The sequence below is a fragment of the Haliaeetus leucocephalus genome, unplaced genomic scaffold (assembly GCF_000737465.1).
Source record: "Haliaeetus leucocephalus isolate CR32 unplaced genomic scaffold, Haliaeetus_leucocephalus-4.0 Scaffold417, whole genome shotgun sequence".
Taxonomy (NCBI): Eukaryota; Metazoa; Chordata; class Aves; order Accipitriformes; family Accipitridae; genus Haliaeetus; species Haliaeetus leucocephalus.
This window is the reverse complement of record NW_010972853.1, coordinates 5,983,066-6,006,862: the sequence shown is the minus strand read 5'-3', so window position 1 is coordinate 6,006,862 and position 23,797 is coordinate 5,983,066. Positions and strand designations below refer to the sequence as shown.

Genomic DNA, 23,797 nt, shown 5'->3' with positions numbered 1-23,797 from the left:
CATGGTCATGGTACCTGTTACTAACCAGTCACATAGCAAAAAACTGAATTGAATTAAAAAATCTGAATTGAATTCAGATTCAACACACTTGGTCTTGGAGGAGTAGTAAACACTATTTAAGATGGTCCTTTACTAATAAATTGAGGTGGCATGTGTAAGCTTCTAAGTAAAGCCTACATCTTTACTCATAAAGACAAGTGTCTAGTGCAGAGACTGAAAGCAAAGACAAATAGAAGGAAAGTTTCAGGTGGATTTTCCCTTCTTCTATGGCAATATTAACATATACTATGCTTCCAAGCCATGTATTTCCCTGAGCAACCATAATAATTAAGTTATATTAAATTATGTTATGCAGCAATTATGCAGTTACTACTCTTTTTCCCTTATTTGTGGAGAAGTTACGTTTTATTTACAAGATTTGTGGCCGTGCCCTTTTTAATGCTTGCACGGTGTTCCGTGGCTATTAAGAAAAGTGGTACATACATAATAGAAATGATTACGGTATCGTTATAAATCACTATGCAAATTATTATGCTGGTAGAGATAATCTAGGGTCAACCAATAGACAGGCATGCCCTGATCTGGTCTTAAAACTTCAGCTGAATAATAAGGAATAATGAGCAGTAAACTGCTAAACTCTGTTGTCATGACAAAATTGCTTGTAAGAAAGAGTGGGGAAAAAACTGCAACAGAACAACTCACAAAAAGTTGGAGTAAAATGCCCAGTTCTTATTATGAAAAAATATATGGGCAGAGGTAATTCGAATAAGGTATTGTTCACATTTTTGTTAGAGGAATTGACTGCTCTCTGAGAGTTCTTTAATATAACGCTTTGGGGAATTAAGACAAAGTTAGTGATGAATATAACTTTCTATTAAGCAATTTTCTTTCTCAATTGTGCACAACCACTTATGAGCCAGAACATAACAGCTCAATCAAACCTTATTGTATCAGCTTTACTTGAACCCCTCTGAAATGTACTGAGAAAATTCTAATATTACTACAAGACTTAGAGGGGGGGAAAAAGACAACCCAGAAAGAAGAAAATGGGTATCACAGCTACCTTTTTACATTCTCTTAATTTCTTCTGCCATATAGAGTGAGCAATAGGAATGTGCTTGCTGTCAGTTACGTAGCAGGTGGCTGTGATGATGTGGTGGAGTGCAGTCTTCTGGCTCATAGCTTCAAGAACTCGCTCAACATGACGGAGGGAAATGACGGCCTCAGTACATATGCCACCACTAACAAGCTGCATCGTACAAGGTACTAGAGCAATCTGTCCAGCACAGTAGAGAACATCTCCAACCTAAAAGAAAATAAAAGTAAGTAAGATTCTGAGAGTGCATAGAAGGCAAGGGATGTACTTTTCTTTTTTCCAGGTAGTTTCTTTAATCAGTACTGTTCTTTGCCATCATTTGTCACAAATGGAGCAAACATGCCAGTCTAAAGATAATTTTTGATAGGGATTTAACTACAATATAGAAACACAGCACTGCAATAAACATTAACCTAACAGTTAATACATGGATGCATGGGTCAGCTCAAAACAATAATATCTGATGTTACTGACTGTTACAGCTGCTGGATCACACTGATGCCCCAACATGGTTAAATATGTTCTTGCTTTCTTTTTTTGAGTGATGATGCACACTACCTTTGGTTCAACGCTTTTTTTTTTTTAGCTTCTAAGTCTTAAGCTTTGTTTTACGTAAGAATATATAAGAAAGTATAAGTATATATCTGTAATGTCTTTAGTAAACTAATTTAAAAATACTATAAAAATAATACTTGCAGAACACCTAAAAGACTGTGTATGAAAAAAAGTCATGATAATCTACCAGAAGGTAAAAGGAAATTGCAGATTGAAAATAAAATGCAGAAGAGTGCCACTTGAGCAAAGAGATGGGTTCACCTTTTGAAAATGGAATTAAATGGGTGGCCAGATATACCATCAATATATGTTTTAAGTCTGCAATGAAGTTACTTTGGGCTGATTTTCCAAAGTCTTCCTGGCAACATTCTGAAGACCTACTTTTTTTAACAGCAGCCAGCAACGGAAACATTTATTCTTGCTATTTAGACATCTCAAAGATTTATTATAAAATCTTAATGTAAGTATCAAAACTTTTCATCCTCTTATGCTGCACTTCTCTAGGATGTCTGTACATTTCCTGATCAGTGAAGCAGTAAATTTTATTCAATATCAAAAGAAAACTAAGTATAGAAGTGGGAAGTAAGGTGGGCGTAAGCAGCTTTGAAGTCAGCACAGAAAGCATTTTGCTAGGAGTAAAGAGAGGGAAAATGGACTGTGTAAGGAATCTTTATGAAGAATTTTGCAGAACTTACTGTATGAACTGTAAAAATTCCTCAGAATTAAGAATAATTAAAAAAGAAATCTGTGTCCTAGAAGACATAGCAATCAAACCATGTGACAGACCCATATGCAACTCCAAATCTGTCCTCATAACTGTCTGTGTCTCACAAAAGACTCACACATGTAACTATTGGAAGAGTATCTTATACAATTTGGCATACAAGTTCTATGATTAGCAGCTGAAGAGGGGGAGGAGGCAGAGAGGAAACTTAATATATCAACTGACACCCATCAACTATTTAAATTGTTTAAAATATCTGAAATATTGTTTTGATAATGCTATATATAATCCTGAATTTGGAAAAAAATATGCAAGTAATACTTTGGTTTATAGGAACAAATGGTCTTTTTTTTTTTACAGTGCTATTTTAAAATATGTGCCATTGAACAAGGGAGTCCAGCCAGCTACCAAGTGGCATACTGACAAGATGAGAAACAAATTCAGGAAGATATGATTCAGAGGGGCACAAGTTTGTTTTTAAAGCAAGCCATTCATTTTCACCTCTGCAAAATGAAATCCATGCATTAGTCAAAAACTCCAATACAGGTATTTTATACTTCTACAGAAAAAAATCACACTGGCAATATTTCTGCCTTTTTTTCCTGTTGGGCTGCTGGCTTTCCATGCATCACCCATGTTAATTATTAGGTAGACAGAAGAGCTGTTCAACCAGTTCACTTCCCCTATTCCTGAACAGATTGTTTGAGACATAATATGAATACTAATTAACGATAAAATATCTGTCAGTGTTTTGAAATACGGACCAAGATAGCACTTTCTTAAAGTATCCTGGATAGTTCTGATACAATTAGCCCCACTGGTCATAAGCAAGGTCAAAAAAAATCTCTGAAAGATTTGAGCAAAATTGGCACCACTTTTGGCTCAGTTTCAGTGGGAATTTTGCAGAGTTCTTTAAAAAACAATTTAAAATCCCTCTGTTCCTAACATACTTGTTTGTATCTTAAGACATAATTAATAGAAAAACAGTGTTCCTAACATGCCACCATGTTATAGAAGGGTGGATGCAAGGGGGAAAGAGGCGAAAAAGGTCAAAACACGGCCACAGGTTTGCAGCAACTGTATTTCAGGGGGACTTAATTTAAGATAAGGGAAGGAGGAGGGATGCTCCTCTTCTCTTTCCCAGTGACTTGGTCATGAAAAGCAAGCATAAATAAACAATCAGCAGGGGCAAAGCAGCAAACCAGTACAAACACTGTTTTAGCAGATTTCAAGAGGTTGTCTTTAGAATGTTTGAAGCATTATACAGAAAATTGTTAGCAGAGTAAAAAGCATTTAAAACAGGGAAGACATCATAATATCTTGTTCACAGTACTGAAATCTTACAACGGGAGATGTCACAATGTATGGTGTCAGTCCTTGTGTTGTGAAAGTAGTCTGAAAAACCCTGCTAGAACCTTGCAACAGTTTATCTTTTTGGAGCATCTACAAGGATAACAGAAGATCTTCCAGGCTATACATTCACAGTGTATCAAGTGTAGAGGACTCCCATATCCAGTAAACTCAGCACAGAAACAAAACTACAATATAATGGATGTGTATTTATATACTAGATGTCTCAGCTTATACTGATGATTTAATTTTCACTGCAGCCCATGCACATATTTCCAGTGCTAAAATGTCATTAAACATTTGACAAACCAAAACCAAAAAAACCCTTGTACTGCTGAGATGCTCACTTGTACCAATTTATTTCCAATATAGCTCCACAGCAGTAAGCAGTTTATAAATGGGGAATCATGCGATTCCACATTTCTTCCCTTTTTATTTTCATCTGTATCACTGCAAGTTAAATGAAAGGTGAGTCTTAATAAGCTAACACAATAGTTTAGCAGCTGTTTTGCTCAGTTAGCACAACTGTAAATAATCAAGGGAATTCAGTGGACAATCGGAACCTCAGTAAGCAATCCATACTCTTAACAGATAGGAATGCTAAGGTCTTATTTGAGAATTACTACTTTTCAGTGTAGCTGTGCTACAGGAATTAAGTATAATATACAGCTAGATCACAGCTAATACAGAGAGAAGATTATAGTAGTAAATTATTATTTTAGTTCACCTTTTTTTTTCTAAGCTGCATTCACTTTTTAGGAAAGCAGAAGGAAAGTATCTATGGTACCATGGAAATGAAAAATCAGAAGAACCCTTGTTGACACTTGGAACTGTTCTATCCCATGAAGAAGTTTTTAACAGTATTATATTACCAAAAGGACACACATATCTTCCAGAAAATATAATTCAGGAAAAGAAACAATGAGAAAAACAGACTTAATGGGACATGAGTACTAACTTAAGCTACTACTGACCAAGAAAAAACAATCATTATTGCTACTTTGAAAGAAACATAAATAATAGGGTACCTATATATGCACTGAGTTGTTTGTTTTAATTAAAGACCAACAGCAACTACGGAAACTTTATGAAACTTTTCCCGCTGGTATTAGTAAAACTTGCCAGTGGTTAACTGACATAATGTAAAAACTGCAGGGAACTTCTAACGGAGATGTCAACCATTCACCCACAGGTATTTAGGCCAACATTAATAGTTGCACCATATGAACAAATGCATATTTCTTGGAAAGGATGGAGTCAATATGCAATCAGCCAAATCTTTCTTACGAATGCAGTTTGGTGTCTGAGTGACTGCTGCCCTTTAACAGGTCAGGGTGCACAAAAGATTCAGTGACCCCCTGACCTAACAGTGAAATAACCCACCATTATGTTCAGTCAATGTAAATAAGCATAACTGACAACATGCTAATAGGCTGCCTCTGGTCTGCCATGTGTACCTGTGACCTTAATGAAGACCTAAATCAATTAATACTCCAGGCAATAAAGACCTCTGGCTGATTAAGTTAGATAGAAATCATCTTTTCTAATGGGATTAAAGCTGTAAGGTGGTGAACTTTTTATTTAATACATGATAATCCTTGCTTCCTAGGGCCCTCTTATTTTAGCTAATGATGGTAAAATTGCCTTTTGCAATGTGAAATCTTTTCTTCAACTACCTCATGTGAATAAAGTTTTAAAGGTACCGTTTAGACAACAGTAACTGAAAAGCTTTGAGTTCACACTATGAACACAAATTCTATCTGACTAACGTAGTTCTAATATACCACAACCTTCAATACAATTCACGTTTTTCTTGAACTGTTACAAATTCGTAGTCTAAAAATTCCATAAATTAGTTATCACACATAGTTTAGTTTGACACAGGCTTTCTTTTGAGAAAATTGTACAGTTATCAGTAGCCAAAACATGAAGGATATATTTCTAAATGAAAAATAAAACATTATGATTATCTTTGACTAAAAAAAATTGACACTTATAAGAATCCACGTATAACTTAGTAAAATGCTTGCATATCATACCCAGAACTTCCCTTTAAATAAAATAGTATTTTTTCCTAGTTAGGTCAAAAAAGTATAATTAATCACTAGCATATTATTGCTATCTTATTGAAATAGCTGTAACTTCTCCACAATTTTCAGCAATTTATAACTCAGTTTTCAAATGCCTTGACTCCAGTTTGCTAATCCTAATTTTGGAATGGTGCTTCATATGTTTCAAAATGTATTTGATCACCTAAGCTACAAGACTACAGAACACTCATCTTTTTGCATTATTCTTCACTATTAAAGTTTGTTTTATCAAAGTGTGATTTAAATCTTTCTCTTTGAACTTATATATTTGTGTGTTGAAAATTCACAGGACATTTTAGCAAAATTAAGATACACCATCCCACAAAGTCATATTTGACACTGAGCACAGTGTCATAACACTAGCAACACACCTAAAACTTTTGTGCATTTCCTAATTGGAAATTATACCAATGAGAAGTATCACGTCATGCAGTGTGCATACACTGAGCAGCACAAGAACTGGCAATTCTTTAAAAAGGCTACTAACTCGACAATGCACCTGAAGAAGCCACAATAGTAATTGTTATGAATACTAAATCAACTTCAAAACAGTATATCTGAATATCTCCTATTCATAACTTACGCTGCCCAACTGTAAACACCTCTGCAATCCTCTAAAAATCAAATAATTCAAATTGAGCCTTTAGACTGTGCTGGATTTACAGCAGGCAATCTCATATAATACATTCCTGAACGTCTATAGTACCTTGAAGTTTAACAAAATGCTATATGCACAGACTTGAGAGGGATGATCAGGTCAGAAAGCTTAAGAGAAGGTAAGATCAAAGTTTCAGCTTGAAAATCATTTTTTAAAGCCTGTTCTTTTACAGAAAATTGTAATATTTGCTTACATATTTTTGGCAATGTGTTGGTTATATTTAAATCTTGATCAATGCCAAATCAATTTTATTCTGTTCTACAACTGATGGCAATAAAACCCACATACTTCTGATTTACAGAAGACAAAGATTCAGAAACTGAAATTTTCACAAAAAACCCATCCCAAAAGCTGTCATTCACATTTCAAGGGAGTATGAGACACAAAACAAAAATAAACCTAGCTTTTAAAGTCAGCAACTGTAGTTATAAACATCTAGGAAAGGTTCCAGTAAAGCAGGTGAAAAAGGCTTGCCACCTAATACGTCCATGTGGGCATGACAGCTAGTCTGAAGTCTTTTCCCGGACTCTCATTTTGGTCTACATGGAATCTCCAATACACAGAGAGGAAATGAAGAAAATGGAGGTAAAATATTCTTTTACTATGCATATTTTGGCCAATGTCCTGTACTGGCACCCTGTGTGCAGGTACATATTGTTCATTTATGGAAAATTACAGTAGACAGTTCAAAGACTTGACTGCCATACAGGATAAACTGTTCTCCACATCCTAAAGGATGTTTTTTTTCCTGAATAGAAAAAGAGCAGCCTCCCTACTTGAAAATGAGCAAGCTAACAAGAGTATTAATCTTTGATGCATTCCTTCCTTGGGACAGTGGACTTCTAGTCTTCATGACTATTAATCTGTCAACTTTTACAAAGCCTACCATTTCCTCTCAGGCTTTTGAAAAAAATCACAAGTTCTCACACAACCACATTAGCAAAATCTGCCAGCTGTGAAAAATTGCAGAACACTCAGCTTTATGAACATACCTTATCTAAAAGATGGAGTAAAACCTCCAAACTGATTATCATTTACTCATTTCTTATTCACTTTGAATGAAGACGCCAAACAAAACAAATTAAAAAGAAGAACTAAGATTAGTCTATTCCAGAACAATTGGGGTTCGGATGGGGAATGAGAGACTTAATCAAATCAATATTTACCAAGGAAAGTAAAGGTGTATTCAGGGTCCAGAAAAACAAGGTGGAAAAGATTAGTATCTCAAAGTGTAAAGTGATGCAAATGACTCAATGTGGACATGGACTATTGAGCAATGGATACCACATTTTCAGAAAATGCATATTATGTCCACCACAGTTGATTGTGTTTTTTAATTAATCATAGATGCATAGATAAGGGAGGATAATGGTTGCAATTCATCTGTATTCTTAAAATATCTGATACAGCATATTTGGAAATTATTTTTAACTCTCCTAATTATAAATGCTGTTAACTAGCTGATAGTCTGTAAGGAGAGAGTAATGAAAATGCCAAAGTACTGAAGTGGGGTGCCGCAGGGACTGGTATTAGGCCTGATTTTGTTTAACATCTTCATTAAGTCAGTGGAAGAAGGGATTAACAGCATGATAATGAAACCCACAGAGGATACTAAATTAGAATGTGCACCGGTAGAAATAATAAAAATGGACACAGATAGGTTTGAAATAAAGGCAGGAAGTAAGAAAATGAGACTTAACTTAGGAGAAATGAAAACTCATGCCAGAACATATGGCTAAAATATTTTGAAATACAGATATTCATAACAAGGGATAAAACTTGACTGCAGCAATGCTGAACAGTTTATATTAAATCATAACTGCTCTTTACTAGAAGCAAGTTCAGTATAGGACAGGAGATACAGTCTCTGTTCTCATGAAACAGGTCTAATTCATCAGATCTACCAAATACTTGTTCCAAGGTAAATAACACCTATCCTTGGCTAATGAAAGAGTGAAATTTCCTAAAATGTCAGAAAATGGTACCACACCCTTTAGGAAAGGTATGATTTCCATATTTCAAAATTAATGCTGTAAAAGAACAGGTGATATCGAGGTTTCAGATGATTATTCAGACTTGATGAAGTACTTTTTTCCAGTAGTTTTTACATTTCATTATTAACACTCATTTTCAGTTTACAGGCCAGCATAGTGGCATTCAAAGTATGAAAACCATTTTAATCTGCCAGGGTAAAGATTTAAAAATTCAAAAAATACTTTTTTTCCCCTCTGTTAACAGGAAAGTGTCTAAACCTTACATGAGGTTACATTGGCATTCATTTGGGGTTCCCACACAGTTCATTTGTGGTTTTGCTATTTATGACTATTATCTGAAATTTATTCTGATAAGGATAGCTTTATAATATATCAGCATTCTTTCTTTGTCGGTTCTGTATTTTAAAAAAAGATATCGCTAGCATGTTCACATGACATTCCTCCCTCCTTGATTTCTACATCTTTCTCTATCTACGCTTGCAGTTCTAGGCGACTGGAGAGCATATATAATAAGAGAGAGAGGTTATAAGGTAATTGTATCCACACATGCAATATGTAAAGGAAGATAAAGAAAAAAGATGAAGCGGTATCCTTATATACCTATATGCGTTTATATTACAGACTTTGTCTCTACTTTTTATCCTTAAATATACAATCTGATTAGAAAGGGATCTCATAATATCCTTCTCACATTAACTGAAGTTTCTACTCAGAAAGTCCACTTACAGTAAACTAAATCAGCAGTTAAACTATCACTGCAGTGATAAAGCAGTCCAAGAAGGCACAGTACAAATTTCTAGGATCGAGTTTCTACTAACAATAAGGGTGCTACTGCTTAAGGCTGTACCACTGTTTTGGAATACAGCATCCAAGGAGAACCAAGACTGCAGTCATAAAAGCCTATGAAGAGCGAGTTGTTTTTTTTCATTCCTACCTGTCTTTACAATCCTTAATCATGCCAACTGTCAAATAGGTTAGTGTGATTATAAACAGAAGAGGGACAGCTAGGCAGAGAAAATACTCCGTATTGAAAGGTGAAAGCGGTTCATCACATGACAGTAATTCACAGCGTATGAAATACATTAACACCGTGACACACTATTCTTACAGAAAAGATTTCGTTCCCAGCCATCACTTGGCTTAACATTCTTTCTCAAAATATGCTTTTCATGAATGTCACTGGCTTAAGATACTGGTTTGCGATAACTGGGAGACAGGAAAGAAGCAGTTGCATAAAACCAAGAATCAGTTAACTGAAAACAGTTAACTGTAATAACAGTATTACTAAGCTAAAGTGATAGTTCTCCTTCTAGCCAGATAGTGTGGTTTTGTACTTTACCTATCCTCTATGTATACACAGTCTCACATGGATTTTACTTATATCTATGACTACCTAAATAATAATCAACATTAAAACACTACAATGTACATCAAAGATTATTTAGTGCAGAAGTTCAATTTAAAACAGACATACCCACCATTTCCCAGTGAAATGCAAGGAGACTTATTTGTGCAACTAGACGTACATGTACAGTATACATAATAGTAATGCATATAGAATATAACGTACACAATATACACAATCTTTTACCTATTTATTCATATTGCAGTGATAATACTTTCTTACATAAGATAATACCTTTCTCTAGGGACCCAACTTCCAATGCAAAAATATGTCAAGTTCTGATTATACTTATAGAAACTGAAACTTGCAACAAAGATCCACAAATATACTTAATATTCTTGGCCAAACTAATGTCATATTATCTTTTCTGCATCATCAGTTAAACCAAACTTGACAAAGAGATGAGTTTGGGCATTAGGAACCCCATGGTATCAGCCGCAAAATCCAGCAGTACAGGAAGTGTCCATAGTTAAAATTCTGCGTTCTGAGCACTATGAGCCAATCTATAAATTTAAAGAATTTGTAATTTGACAGTAACAATGTATTATACATGTCTCATATAATCTGAAATACAATGTTCATGAGGTGCAATCCAAGAAAAATAACGCCCTTGTTACATGCATGGAATTGCCTATCCTAAAATCTAAAGATTCCTAACAGTTACAACAAAATAAAATTATTGGAAATTAGAGAAAGACAGCACCAATCTCAGAAATACACTAAATACGCTCATCCAAACACATTTTCACAACTTTTATTTGTTGTACACTGACCTTTTATCAGAATTGCAGTATAGACAACATCCCTATATAAAATATCACTAAATTCCTAAATGTGCAGTCAGGCAGATTTTACTATGTACTTTTCAGAGGGCAGATTTTCTCTTAGATCGGCAGCACTTCATGACAAGAAGTTACCTATTGACTAAGTGATAACTTGTAGCATTTAAAAATTAAGTTTCTGTAACAAATTATATTTAAATTCTGTGTTATAATTGGACTGTAACTATATTATAATTATATTATGTGCTGTAATACATATTCATTTGGGTATGGAGTTATAATCTTGCATTACACATTTTCCTAATTTTTTCTGTTTTTCTAACTATTTTTTTTTTTTGGTACATTCACCTTATTGTCCTCTTATAATACTTCTTTTCACAGAATTTTCTAGATGGTTTAAAAGGATAAAAGTTGGGAACTGGGAATTGCAGTATGTTGACAGTATATTAGTAACCGATAGATTACTAATAAAAATACATATCTTGTGCTCTGCTAACCAAGCTGCCATCATGTTTCTATCCATCTTACATCACAAAGTGAGGTCAAGAACCAGTGCTTGCAAATTTACCATGCGCTTAGCCCTTTTTATTTGCATTATTAGTAGAAGTAGTTATTCCGGCTAGTAAAGACTAATTGCACAGTCAAGCCCTCTGATATAAAAATGGGTACAAAGCAAAGTGTTGAAACTAAAAGGGGGTAAATAAGAGGAAGGGAGGGGCAGAAAGCAGTAAGGAATAATCTAGCAATTAGGTTATTCAGCTGCGATATTGCTGAGATCCAGGTTCAAATCCCTTCTTTGGTATTTTTCTTTCGCCCGGTAATGGCAGTGCTGTTGTGGCAATGGGCAGTCCAGCAAGCACATCTCTCAGTGTCTTCTACTGGAACTGTTCTAGTTTGTCTAAATAAAATCATGTTCTTGGACCAACACTCCATTCGGTTTCTTGATGAGTGTTTTAATCAGTAAGCTAGAAGTTAATATAGGATTGAAAGATCCCGCTCTATGACAAAAAGTATTAGTAAGGATCTGAAAAAACTTTACAATGAACGTTAAATCAAAATTCATACATTCCCAATTACGATTTCTACCTTGATAATCCAACATTATCCAAAAAGAAACAACCTACTGAAATTCCAAGTATTCCAAACTGCTATGAGATGGTCATTGATACCTTCTAGCTTTTTGAAATGCTAAGCATTTAGCAATATGAAAGATACCTAACACAGAATAAGCATTACACTGCTGAAATATTTAGGCTACTTCAAAAGAAGTGAGATGATAAAATGGAAATCATGTTGGGAAGGTAGATTTAATCACATTTTTGAAAATAAAATAAAAATACATACAGAAGCCTAATGTGAACGTGAGATGTGATCAGGAAGTTCTCTTTGAAGTATAATGGTTAAAACTTACTTAAGCACAGAAATGATGAATTAGAAACATATCAATGACATTACTATCAGAAAATCTTTGAACTCTTTATTTGAATTTTATAAATAACCAGTAGAGTACCTCTTCAAAAACAGAGGCTGTATCAAAGTCTACAGATTATGCTGAGAACAGTTTAAATATCTAATTTTGCTTTTTGAGCTTAGGAAAATTATAGGTCATTGAAAATATGACCTTGTATGACAATACCAATGTCTAATATTTTGCTCGTTCAGCCCAACAGAAAGAGCTTCTAATTATCAGCTAAACGGTATTTGAAAAGTACGCAAAAATGCCAAAATTTTCAAAGATGAACTGTCTCATATAAATTTTGCAAACTATTTACATGACATATAGGATTGAAGTTGCATGACTTGACTGTTCACCTACCAGTTTTAAGTAATGTTTTAGGGTTTTGTGAAAAGATTGGGTTTTGTTGTTAAAAAAGTTTGGCCTAAATTCAGCCAGCAAGAATTATTTGTTATGAAGTCCAGTGAAGTACAGTTAACACACAGCATCTTTCAATGTGTCACTCCAGAGTTTCCGTTTGGCAATATAACTGTTCACAGCCTTTAACTCCGAACTTTAGGGTTTCTGCCAGTCAGGCCTGAAGGAGTTAAATCTCACAGCTCCTCAACAAAAAACAATTACATGTTTTTGCAGAAAAATATCACATGCTGATAGTGAATAATTAAATGCTCAAACCAAAGAGAAATGAACTATTTCTGTGATGTATGTTTTGAACTCCTAATAGCTAGTCTCATTCTTCAGAATAATAGCTGTGTTAGAATCAGGAAGGGCACTAATGGGGAATGAAGAAGGGTATGAAAGAATAATACACATAACAGGAAGAAAGGTGAAGAAACAGAGTAATTTCAACTGATATTTTTATTTGTTGTTTGTAATGTTAACTCATGGTGTCATGGACGTTTATGTAAAGGAATGTTATTCATTGTACACCCTGACCTTGTAAGGTGATGTAAAGCTTTGATTTGGTGCAAGATTTAGTAGAAGCAGAAATTGCACCTTGCAGGACTCAGCTCTGGATGCAGAACAAGATAATGGTGAAATTCAAATGAAATAAGCCCTTTAAAACACCATCAGAGAACAATAAATCAGCTCGACACCTTCCCAACACAGGAAATTGAGAGTTAACCAGTGTACCCAATTTCAAATTTTTTTTTAAAGTAGGAATAAATCTGCTATAGGGAGCTGGCTTGATAGACCTTTGAAGGTCTTCAAAACTCTCACTAATATGTTATTCTCTAAAAAATATTCCCATAATTCTGCTGTCTCCCATCATTCCTTGCCTCGAGATTCATCTGTCAACTTTGATGCATCTTTTAAAGTACCCCTCCAAGCCTAAAAACCATGACTACAGACCACAGAAGAGAACTCTTTGCTTTGAAACTATCTGATCAATCAGAAGATCATTTACCTGCAAGCATTATTTGGTGAAGCTAAAGCGGCACATCAACCAGCAGCATCTGAAGGCTGAGGCAGCAAAACGTCAACAACAAATTGTCATTGGCATTCCATTTATGAACCTTCAAACAGCATCAGATCTTTTCCATGGGAAACCAGATCAGGTCAGACTGGAGCTGAATATTTCTTAACAAGCTAACCATCAAAAGAACTTACGTTTTGAATAAAAAGGCTATCATTTGTTGATTTGAATATCAAAGGGATCCACTGCAAACTCCCAGTCTAGAAAAACCTCCCTAAGCTACACCAGACAGGTGTTTAATAATCTATTATTAAGGCACTATTTTAGGTTACTCAGAATCATAAAAAATAGCTGTAACTGTGAAGCTGCAAATGGGACTGCACAAAGAAATGAATGCTATTAACATACTATTAACAATTCAAAAGAATGAGTTGACATACCAATCAAACTTGTTAATTGACTGTCAATGGCCTGTCCCTGAATATACAACATGACTGCATTATATATTTCAAATGCTGACAGGAAGACAGTTTCATTTGCATTAACTTCATAAACTGATCAACAACCAAACTGCCACATACATTTATAATGGGAAGCTGAATCATTTCAATATTCATGCAGCTCTGTAATTGTAAATTAGGTGCTGGCAAACAATACAATACTGTACATACTCTAAAATATCCTAAATTTCTCTGACCTACTTTCTTTTTTATTTTAAAAGAGCAGTGGAGAAAAGTTGTCTCTTACAGAGATGATTATTACTTTAATTTATGGTTCATGCCTCAGGCAAAATTTGTTTGCAACCTAGTTTGCAACCATAGTTTATAACTCTACTCTAGATGCATAACTGGTCCGCAATATATGAGGCACGCAAGGTGATGTAAAATTTTTCTTGCTTTAGTTCTGTGAAGTGTAAATAGTATTAAAATACAGAGTAAATCTGTAAAAAAAAGTGAATGAAAATCTGTACTATTTCCCTGCTATGACACAAAGCAGATGTCAGCACTGAAACCACTGAAACTTTCTAATTAGACATTGAAACATATAATTTAAAGTGGAAAGTATTGTTCTTGCACATCCTTCCCTATGTCCTAGAATTTATTGCCCTCAGAGGTCCTGTCTATATAAAGTATCTTTCCTAAAAATATCTCATAATTACACCCATTCAGTTTCACTGGGATTGACAGTGATAGCAGCTGAAATGGCTGTGATAGTGCTGCCATTTTAGCCAAATGGTTAGTCAGACATACTCTGAGCAAAGTCACAAATCATAGGAGTTGAGAGCAGAAGTGCTAGTGGCTCTTCCGTATTTCTGCACATATTTATCAATCCAGCGGAAATGACCAAGGGCTGGTAATAGCAGGAAGATGACAGAAAGAATTCCCAATAAAAGACATGGGCCAACATTCTTCACTTTTCCCATTTAGGATTTCCTCCTGCAACACTTACTATCTTGCACTTCTGCTTACAGAAAAACACAGTTCTAGCTAAGGTAACAGAGAAGCATTCAAATGTTGTCATTAACGACTCCGTGTATTAGTATCTATTCATACGCTTTAACCATAAAGGCTAGATATGAAAGAAGAAATTTAGTTTTATTTGTTCATGAAGTGCTATAGGCATATTTATCACTGTTTATATAGAAATAATAATATCTCAGTCACTTTGAGAATCGGAGAAATGAAGCTAAGCAGAAATGTCGCAAATGAGGATTAAGTCATGAGGGTCTGAAAGTGTTCCACTAAAGGCTAAGTAGTAACTGATCAAAAATTCTGAAGTTGTCAGGTCAGTCACATTCCCTCTATATCTGTATGACCCGGAGGAAGTATAAGCAAGTTTTAAACATCTCAACTGTAAATGCACATTGTCTTCTTTTCCCCTCTTTTATTATTACTGCTTTCATCCTGTCAATCCAGCAGTCACTTCCCTGGCTTTAAAGTTATTGCAAGAAGAGCCTAGCGCTATACACTAGCATAACCATACAGATATCACATAAACGTCCAATAAATCTGCAGTCATGACAATCTTCTCCTGCATTTCCTTTCAGCTGAAGAATATCAGAGGACAATTTCTCTGCTATATATGTGAGGTGCTATATTTTAGACTTTATTATTTGTAGTATAGATGTAAGACTGAGAAGAAAAAGTATTCACATTTATTGTTCTAGCAACTGCAACTGAAGAGTAGAAAGACTAACAAACTGAAATATAAAACCTTTAGAAAAGCTGAATATAGTGGAGCTACCGGGGTGATGGCAGTCCCAAATCACCCTAACTGGTAATCATGAAAGATTACTTATACTACAAACTAGACATTAACTTTGATATCTTCCCTGAAGTATTAGCTGAGTAACTGTCATACTGAATAACATCATATGATGAGTACTGCTAAGTTCTTACGCTGACAAAACAGGGATCATTAAAGCTTCAACATTCTTTCAGGTAATGAATGTACTATAAGCAGTATGTGATTAAAAGCATTTAAGACATGAAAAGTGTCAAGGTAAAGAACAGCTCATTACTCAAAGGATGTAATATCTATAAAACCAGCCATCGCAGGAGGAGCTGGTCATTTATTACTCGTGCTAATAGTAACTCACAACTGCAGTGAATTCAGTAGTTCATGCTCCAAGATTTATAAAATTTGATCATAAAATATATACATATATACAGCTGAAATATATGCACACATACATATTACTGTAACAGAAATGATATCACATATGTTCATGTTTCAAAAAGACACTTGATTAATTTTAAGAAGCTACAGTTTGTCTGCACTGCTTCAAAATTTACATTTGAAATAGTCACATTCTAATTTACTCAAATACACATTTTCAATGAAAATTTCACTACCTTAGCTGAAATCTTCCTGATCCTCAATAGCCTGTGGCCAGCATAGTTTTTATAGGTAGGGATAAAAACTCCTGTCCTTGGGAAGAATGAAACTTTCTGTCATGCGCATAAAGTCCCATCCATGTGGGAAATGGTGCTTTCTTGGAGATCAGCATGAGACTAGAGAACTAATTTGGACACAAAACTGGATTATCACAGAACTCATGATCATTATCTTTTAATTGGAAGGCAGGCTTCTCAAACTTCACTGTCTTTAGAAAGCTCACAAAACATTATGGACATTTTATAACACAAAAAAGATTCCATCAAACACTTCCAAACAGTACAGAGCTGCACATATACTATTTGTTTTGGATGAGAATGGTGAGTACAAGAAACATGTAGCCAGGGTTGCTGCTGAATGCATTACTGTTAGTTGCTCAGTGATTAATGGCAAGATCAGGACTTGTATTATACTGTACTGCAGAGGTAGAAGGGTTCAAGCAACTAATCCCAGTCCAAGTTCATAACTGAACAATGAGCAGCTTAACACAAACCTGTCTGTATTTGCCATTTTTATAAGGAAAAATTGAGATGAATAACTAACAAATTTATTGTAATTTACTGAGAAAATATTCAGTGGATTAGATGCCTAACAAAAATATTCTAGCTTGCATTACAGTCCTGTTTTCATTCCCACAGAAGAAACGTCACTCTGAGATCTGCTTTAGTCTGAATCACTGTTATGGTTCTTAAAAATACAGTAAATAAAAAATTAAATTAAGTGGTCCACCCAGCTGGATTGAAAAGAAGAAAACATTAAAGGGTAAGGTGTTCCATATTCCTGAGCATTTGTGCAGTACCAGTGCTTGTTTTGTGTGGGAAAGTACAACAATGTTAACATAGCTTATACTTACTTCTGGCATACAGGTGCCAAGGAAAATGCAAGAGGAAAAAGAAGCAATACCATAAATCTAGAATAAGCCTTGTATTAGTTCTAACATTAGTCTAATTATTGAGAAACTATAGGAGTAGCATAACAAGGAAGCTAAATCATTGATTATTTCAACTTTAGTTTTAGTATTACCATACAGAGAGATATATAAGCACTCACATATAAATAATATTAACTTATCAGAAATGAAAACTTACATACTGATTGGGAAATACCAAAAATCAGGATACATATGGAAACTTCATGTATATTTGATTATAAGTGAAATATACATGCATTTGTGTTATAAATATACATTTATATTTAAGAAGATAAACCTGAATTTATTCGCAGGATGTTCAGAGTTATGACAAACACATTAAAACAATCAACATTAACAGACTTTTGTAATGCTTTATTCCTTAACTTTGATCTTAGAAGAATTATTGTTTTTCAAGAAAGCTGGTGCTTTCTTGATATTGCTTTCCAATTGCTATACTTAATCTTCTTAGTATGTAAAGCCATTTTTCCTGAGAGGAGTTACAAAAAGGTAACTTTGAAGTTTCGACCTGTAGCCGCCTCTTATTTATATCACGTGAATCTATAACACTTTTCCTGCTGAAGACTCTGCAACTCACTGCATAGGTAAAATGATTTTTTTAAATTTTTCTGCAATTTGCTCAACAATTATGGGAAGCAAGCAAACAATGTATTTCAGCCCAGGAATTTTTTTCTTAATTTCTCAGGCATTTTAAAGGATACAGTTGAGAGAATGAATGTTTTGCAACCAAAGAAAAATCACCATCATCCAGTCTTTCCCTAATGTCTACATTTCATTTATAGAATTCAAATTTATTGCTACCTTTTCAAAATTCAGGAAAAAAATAACCTTTCAGATTTGTTACTGTTACAAAGAAGAAAGCTGGAACTTTACACAATGTGAGCTGCAGACAGACTTGACTGAGATTCTTCAGGCACTTCCTCAAACACAGAATAAGATCTGACAGATTCCTTCACATGAGGGAAAGGCCCAGAAAGAAAATGTTTGACGAATGTTTAGTAAGCTATCCATTTAAGGAATATTCAAATCCTTTCCATCCCACTAGCAGAAGACTGCTGCAACTGTCTTCAGAGGACAAGTCCCAAATAAACATATCTTATTATAAATCTCTCTTTTTATGTGCTCTTTGTCCAAGGGCTGAGATCAATCTAATAATTCCAGAAAGTATATATATTTGATAACATTTGTCAAAGTCGAATTCAGCATGACTAAAATTCACTTATCTACCAAGAAAATTATAACAAAGTTAAAACAGCAGGAAATAAAATCAAGTGTGTCTTATCTGAGCATTTGTCACAGAACAGTTGCAAAATTTGTAAGCCACATTAGTTGCATGACCCCAACATGACAAAAAGTAAATCAAACATTTTTCAGTAATACAGTTGCAGTTGGTGCTAATGTATTATTTACTATACTCATCCTAGCCTTCACAGGAATCCCATCCTGTTCAATTGTCATTATTATAATTACCCCCTTTCCACAGAGTCAGGGAACTGGCACATATGCAGAAAAGTAAACAGAAGCCTCTTCTGCTGGTGGATTAGTCTCAGCATTGCCAATCTTGGTTTTGGGGTATTTGACCTTGATAGGAGCAGTTCTCAGGCTGCCCCTTAATGAGAGAAAAATCTTATTAACAATTTAGGCCTTTTAATGCCCAATTTTTCAAAGCAGGAATGTCATTGCAATTTCTTCCTTCGATATAGTCATGAATTTTATTGCCATGAAATTAAACTGTTGTAGAAGTTTAGCATGTTACAGATTGCAAAGTGGCATTGATCTGCTGTATCAGCTCTGATCAACCTTAGGTTGCTAAGACAGTGAAGAGGGCTTCTTTCTTCCCTACAAGCTAAGAGTGTTTCTTTCTATCACAGGGGCATTGGGTTTATCTGTCCTAACTGGTAAAATATGGATGAACCTAAAGACAATACTTACCTCTAGATATATAAAATGCATACATCTGTTGTCTTTCTTCCACAAAACCAAGTATGCTATGTAATTTACAATGCCTCATTCAACCAACTCAAATTCTAGCCGTTATAAAGCAAAACTATAGTATAACTGTACATTTTTTTTTTTAATGTAAAACATTTAAAAGTTTAGTACGTCCCTGTCAGGGATACAGTAACAATGATGTAACAACAACAAAACCCAGAAATAAAAGTCACCAGGAAACAACTGTTTTACTATTTCCGTCTAAGATAAGTATATGGCAAAAAACATGGTGCAACAATCCAATTTCCTGCTTATATCATGTATCTCATAACTCATGAGGCCTACATAGTATATGGATGTGCTATGTAATCATTTGGTTTCCAGAAACGTTCCACAGTGCTCAGAATTTGTTCTAGCGTTGAACCATTTAGTTTCCTCACAGTGTCTTAACAAGCCATGCTGTTTTTTTAAATGCAAACCCCTACCTTATCAGACCAAGAGTAGTAGTCCCTAATGTGAAAACTATCTCCTATATACCAAAAGTACTCCAGCAATAAGGTGCCTAGGTTACTCATTCAACTCCAAACGTTCCAGAATTTTAGCCTTAGACTTCTAAAGCCTTCTTCTCTGTATGCTGAACAGAAGCTCTTTGTAGTCTTACAGACACCTCTATTGAGGCTCTCAGTGACCACTGAGAATTTTGATCTGGAAGCCCACAGACAAACAATCCATAGTCCACCTTGAGACATTTAAGAAACAAGTCTGTCCCTCTGCAATACGTGTGTTTGTGTATGTATACATACATATACTCTTTCAGAAATAAAAATAAACATAAGCGTACCTTCAACGCTGTCTTTATAAACTATGTATACTCTGGTTATAGATTAAAGTAATTTCATTCAAAAAAATGAAGAGTATAGAGACAACAGGAAGACTTTCAAGTGCTTCAGCAACCTGTACAGAATAAAAGTATGAGAGGCTGATCCAGCCTGAGGTCAAGATAACATAATTAAGTAATAAACATCACAAATAACAAAAAAAAAAGGAAAGTAGGAAGAAAATACAAATCTAGACATCATATGAAAATTTCAGTTTTGCTGGACAGTCAAAATTACATTGGTGAGGCTTACTGTAATGCAGTGACAGCTTAAAGGAGCACCTCTGTGAGCAGTGTAGGAAAAGTCATTCATGATGAAATGCGGTAGAAACAGCTACTGATTTTTGTCTAGGGGAGATACGTACTACACATCAGCAAAACAATTTCATAACATTGCAGTTTGGAAGTTCCCTCCAAGCTCAGATACAGAAATACGCCCTTAGAGGAATCAGACTATAAATCTGTGAGTTAAAATTCTATATTAATTTTGTCACTTAAAACTCAAAAGCAAGGTATTCCCACAAGTAAGTCAGGCTGCACAACTTTGATTATAACCTCTTATTAGTATTAACTCTACATAATCACCTCTACATTCTATGCAGGAGTCCTGTTTCATTTAGCCAGCAGATGTCTTCAGATTACAGGGTTGGTTTCTTTGCTTTTTAAAACTGCTATACAGCTAAATCTATGTTTTCTTCTCTCATCCACTACATGGTACCCAGCCCTGAATGGTCTCCCAAACAGGAATCTCTCATGTTCTGGCAGTTCCATCCTCCTTAACCCATTCACATCACACTATCATTCTCCTGAGAAAGCAAGGACCGTGCCTCATTTCATTCACCTGACACTCTAAACCAGGAAGAGCAGGGAGTACTGCTGGCTTCCATCGGGCTCACTAATGTATCTTGTTCACTAATTTGCAGGAGTATGGAATTGGCAGGTGTCTGGAGACTAAGAAAAAGATGAGGAAAGATGACCCTGTTGTCTCCAGACAGGAACTCTATTCAGTAACTCTCTCAGAAAAGACAGGAGCATAACTTTCTCTAGTGCTGAAGTTACACAAGTAACGGCATAGTGAATTACGGTATTAATCATTCTCCATGCATACAAATGGGCACTATTCCAGAGTTCTCAGACTGCACAGAAAGAAAAATGAACAATGACAGCAATATAATACTAATTTGCAGATAAAGAACTGAGACCAAGTACAATTAAACAATTTGCCCAGGTTTACAAAGGAAGCCTTGTATGTGAAACAGATACTCAGATGCTTTTTCAGTGAGCATCACAAGATCTTTCCACCTTTCATGTCCCGCCTTGACCAGTTATGCTTTAGCTCTTTCAGTCCAGCCTGTTTGAATTATCAATAAAACAATGCATATCGATGTATAACATGAGTCCAGTAATAGTAACACCATGTGTTTTGAAACACGGCAGGTGACATTCCTAATCAGATTACTGTTTCCATGCACGTTGCTTTCATCCTCAAAAATATTTTTTAAATTGTAATTTATCCAAGTATATTAAAAAGCATTTTAAATCATAGTAAGGATTTAATACTCAGGAAGTTGTTCCTGAAGGGTATGTGACTAATAGCTCTGGAGACTTAAATACAATGTTTATTTACAAACGTACACAGCATCACCCAGAGCTCCTGCAAGTCACTCTGTCAGTAAAGCTTAAAATTATTCTGGGGGGACACCAGAATTTAGTCTCCAGGACAGCTGAGTCATTTGCTTCGCAGCTGACAGAGTACTGCAGTGCAGTCTTCTGAAATATCACAGTTAAGTCAAAATTGTTATGCATAGTGAGAGCAGTCACCCAGTTTGAAAAAAGGACGTAACACACTGGTTTTAAAACTTTTTATAGGATCACAGTAGAAGTAAACAAAAAATCCTGTAATGATGAAGCTCCAAGCCTTGCAACATCCAAGTGCTTCTTGAACAATTAATGGATCCGACAGCATGATCTCTGTGAAATACTACTGCACTGCTCATACAACCCAAAACACTCTGATGTGCTAAAATGCAATCCCACAAATAACATCAATTTCTATCAGTTTGACCCTCCTGACACCTGAGGTTTAGAATCCATCACCTAAATAACACATAATGTTAACCTATGGAAATACACACAATATTATTGTAAAGTATAGATCTCAAGCGTGCCTTTAGCAGAAATTAGATCTCTAAGTGAAAGACTATCACACCTGCAATTCCTGCCCAACATCCTAAAAGAGTGTAAGTTTTCATGGTAAATTTCCCTCAGTACTTAAGGTTTTGCTTATACATATGCATCAGACCTGTCCACGCTAAACATCTCTGGACATTCCCCAAATCTAAGTGGCAACAGGACCTACAAACTATGAGTTCTCTAACTCTGTGTCTTCTTCCACAATAATGTCACAGTATGTAAGTGTCTTTGTTCAGCTGACTTTAAAAAACTTACTACGAGATAGCAAACTGGAGAAACCCGACAAAGTGTACAGTTTCTGAACTCTCAGTCCCGTGATTCAATTCCACAGAGCAACACTGCCTTTGGTATAGTTGCTTTTCCAGCTGGAACAAAAATTTGAAATAGCCATAGACAATGGAACAAAAATTACAACTATGGCATCACCTAGTACAATGCCACGGGGAGGTTTCACCTGCATCTATACCTACAGCAGAAATTTAATCTCATGTTTTAAGTGAGTGCTTTAAGGAATCTCTTTCAAACTAATAAAACATTTTTAATTGCAAACACACAGTTCTTGAAACTATACATATTAACAGATTAACTATTACATGAGTTAAAATTATGATTTTAAGTAAATCTTACATCTGTATGCCTCAACCCTTGTAATAAAACACTAAGAATTTTTAAAATATTTCAAATAATTCCAAAACATCTCAAATCTTTCAGTATACTACTGTTGAAAAACAGAGTGCAACTATGCTAAATTTTTAAAGCTTCTGGAAGCCAGAGTAAAGGTTAAAGATGGAATAGAAATTTCTGTTCTTCCCTAACTATGAGTAGCTTTTCAAAGTGCAGCTTAAAAATAGTATCTTTATGGATCCTCAATCTACTGTTTATTTTGCTAATCCATTTTAAAGGCAATATCTTTAATACCACTACAGCTGAAACTAATCTCTATCTTTCTTTAGCACTTAAATGACTATATTTTCACCACTTTTTTTGAGGGCCACAGTTGCATCAAGACATATTCATAATCAAAATCTTAAATCAGATAGCATATGTGTAGCTATCAGAAAACATATAAACTTAATAGAGAATATTTTAAGTCTTCCTGTGAGAGAAATGGCACCCACAAATTTGAAAAGATAAATCTGAAAGAAAACTGTAACTGAGATTTCTCATTTTGGAGCTATTATTAAATCCCTAAAAGCCAAATGCATTTTTGCTGAGAAAACAATCTCTCTCATCAAAAACAATTCAGAACAATATGAGGTCCTAAATTGTTGAGGAAAGAAGAGTTGGTTTCCTATTTGAAATTCCTCTGAATCTTCAGAAGGCTCTGGATAGAACCTTACAGTGATTCACAGGCTGGTATAAATTTCAGAAGTCTATGCAAGTCAGTGCAAACTACAGGGAGCTGGAAAAAGAGATTGTGATTTGCAGCTGTTATTTAT

At 35.0% G+C, this 23,797-nt stretch overlaps 1 protein-coding gene across 1 annotated transcript in view; it reads right to left on the bottom strand.

Annotated features, from left to right (window-relative positions):
* Positions 1-23,797, bottom strand: part of DPH6 (diphthamine biosynthesis 6) — a 215,911-nt gene that overhangs the window by 65,420 nt on the left and 126,694 nt on the right. The window contains exon 13 of the mRNA XM_010574222.1: positions 1,064-1,306. Coding sequence (XP_010572524.1) covers positions 1,064-1,306 — 243 coding nt within the window. The remainder of the gene's footprint in view (positions 1-1,063; positions 1,307-23,797) is intronic.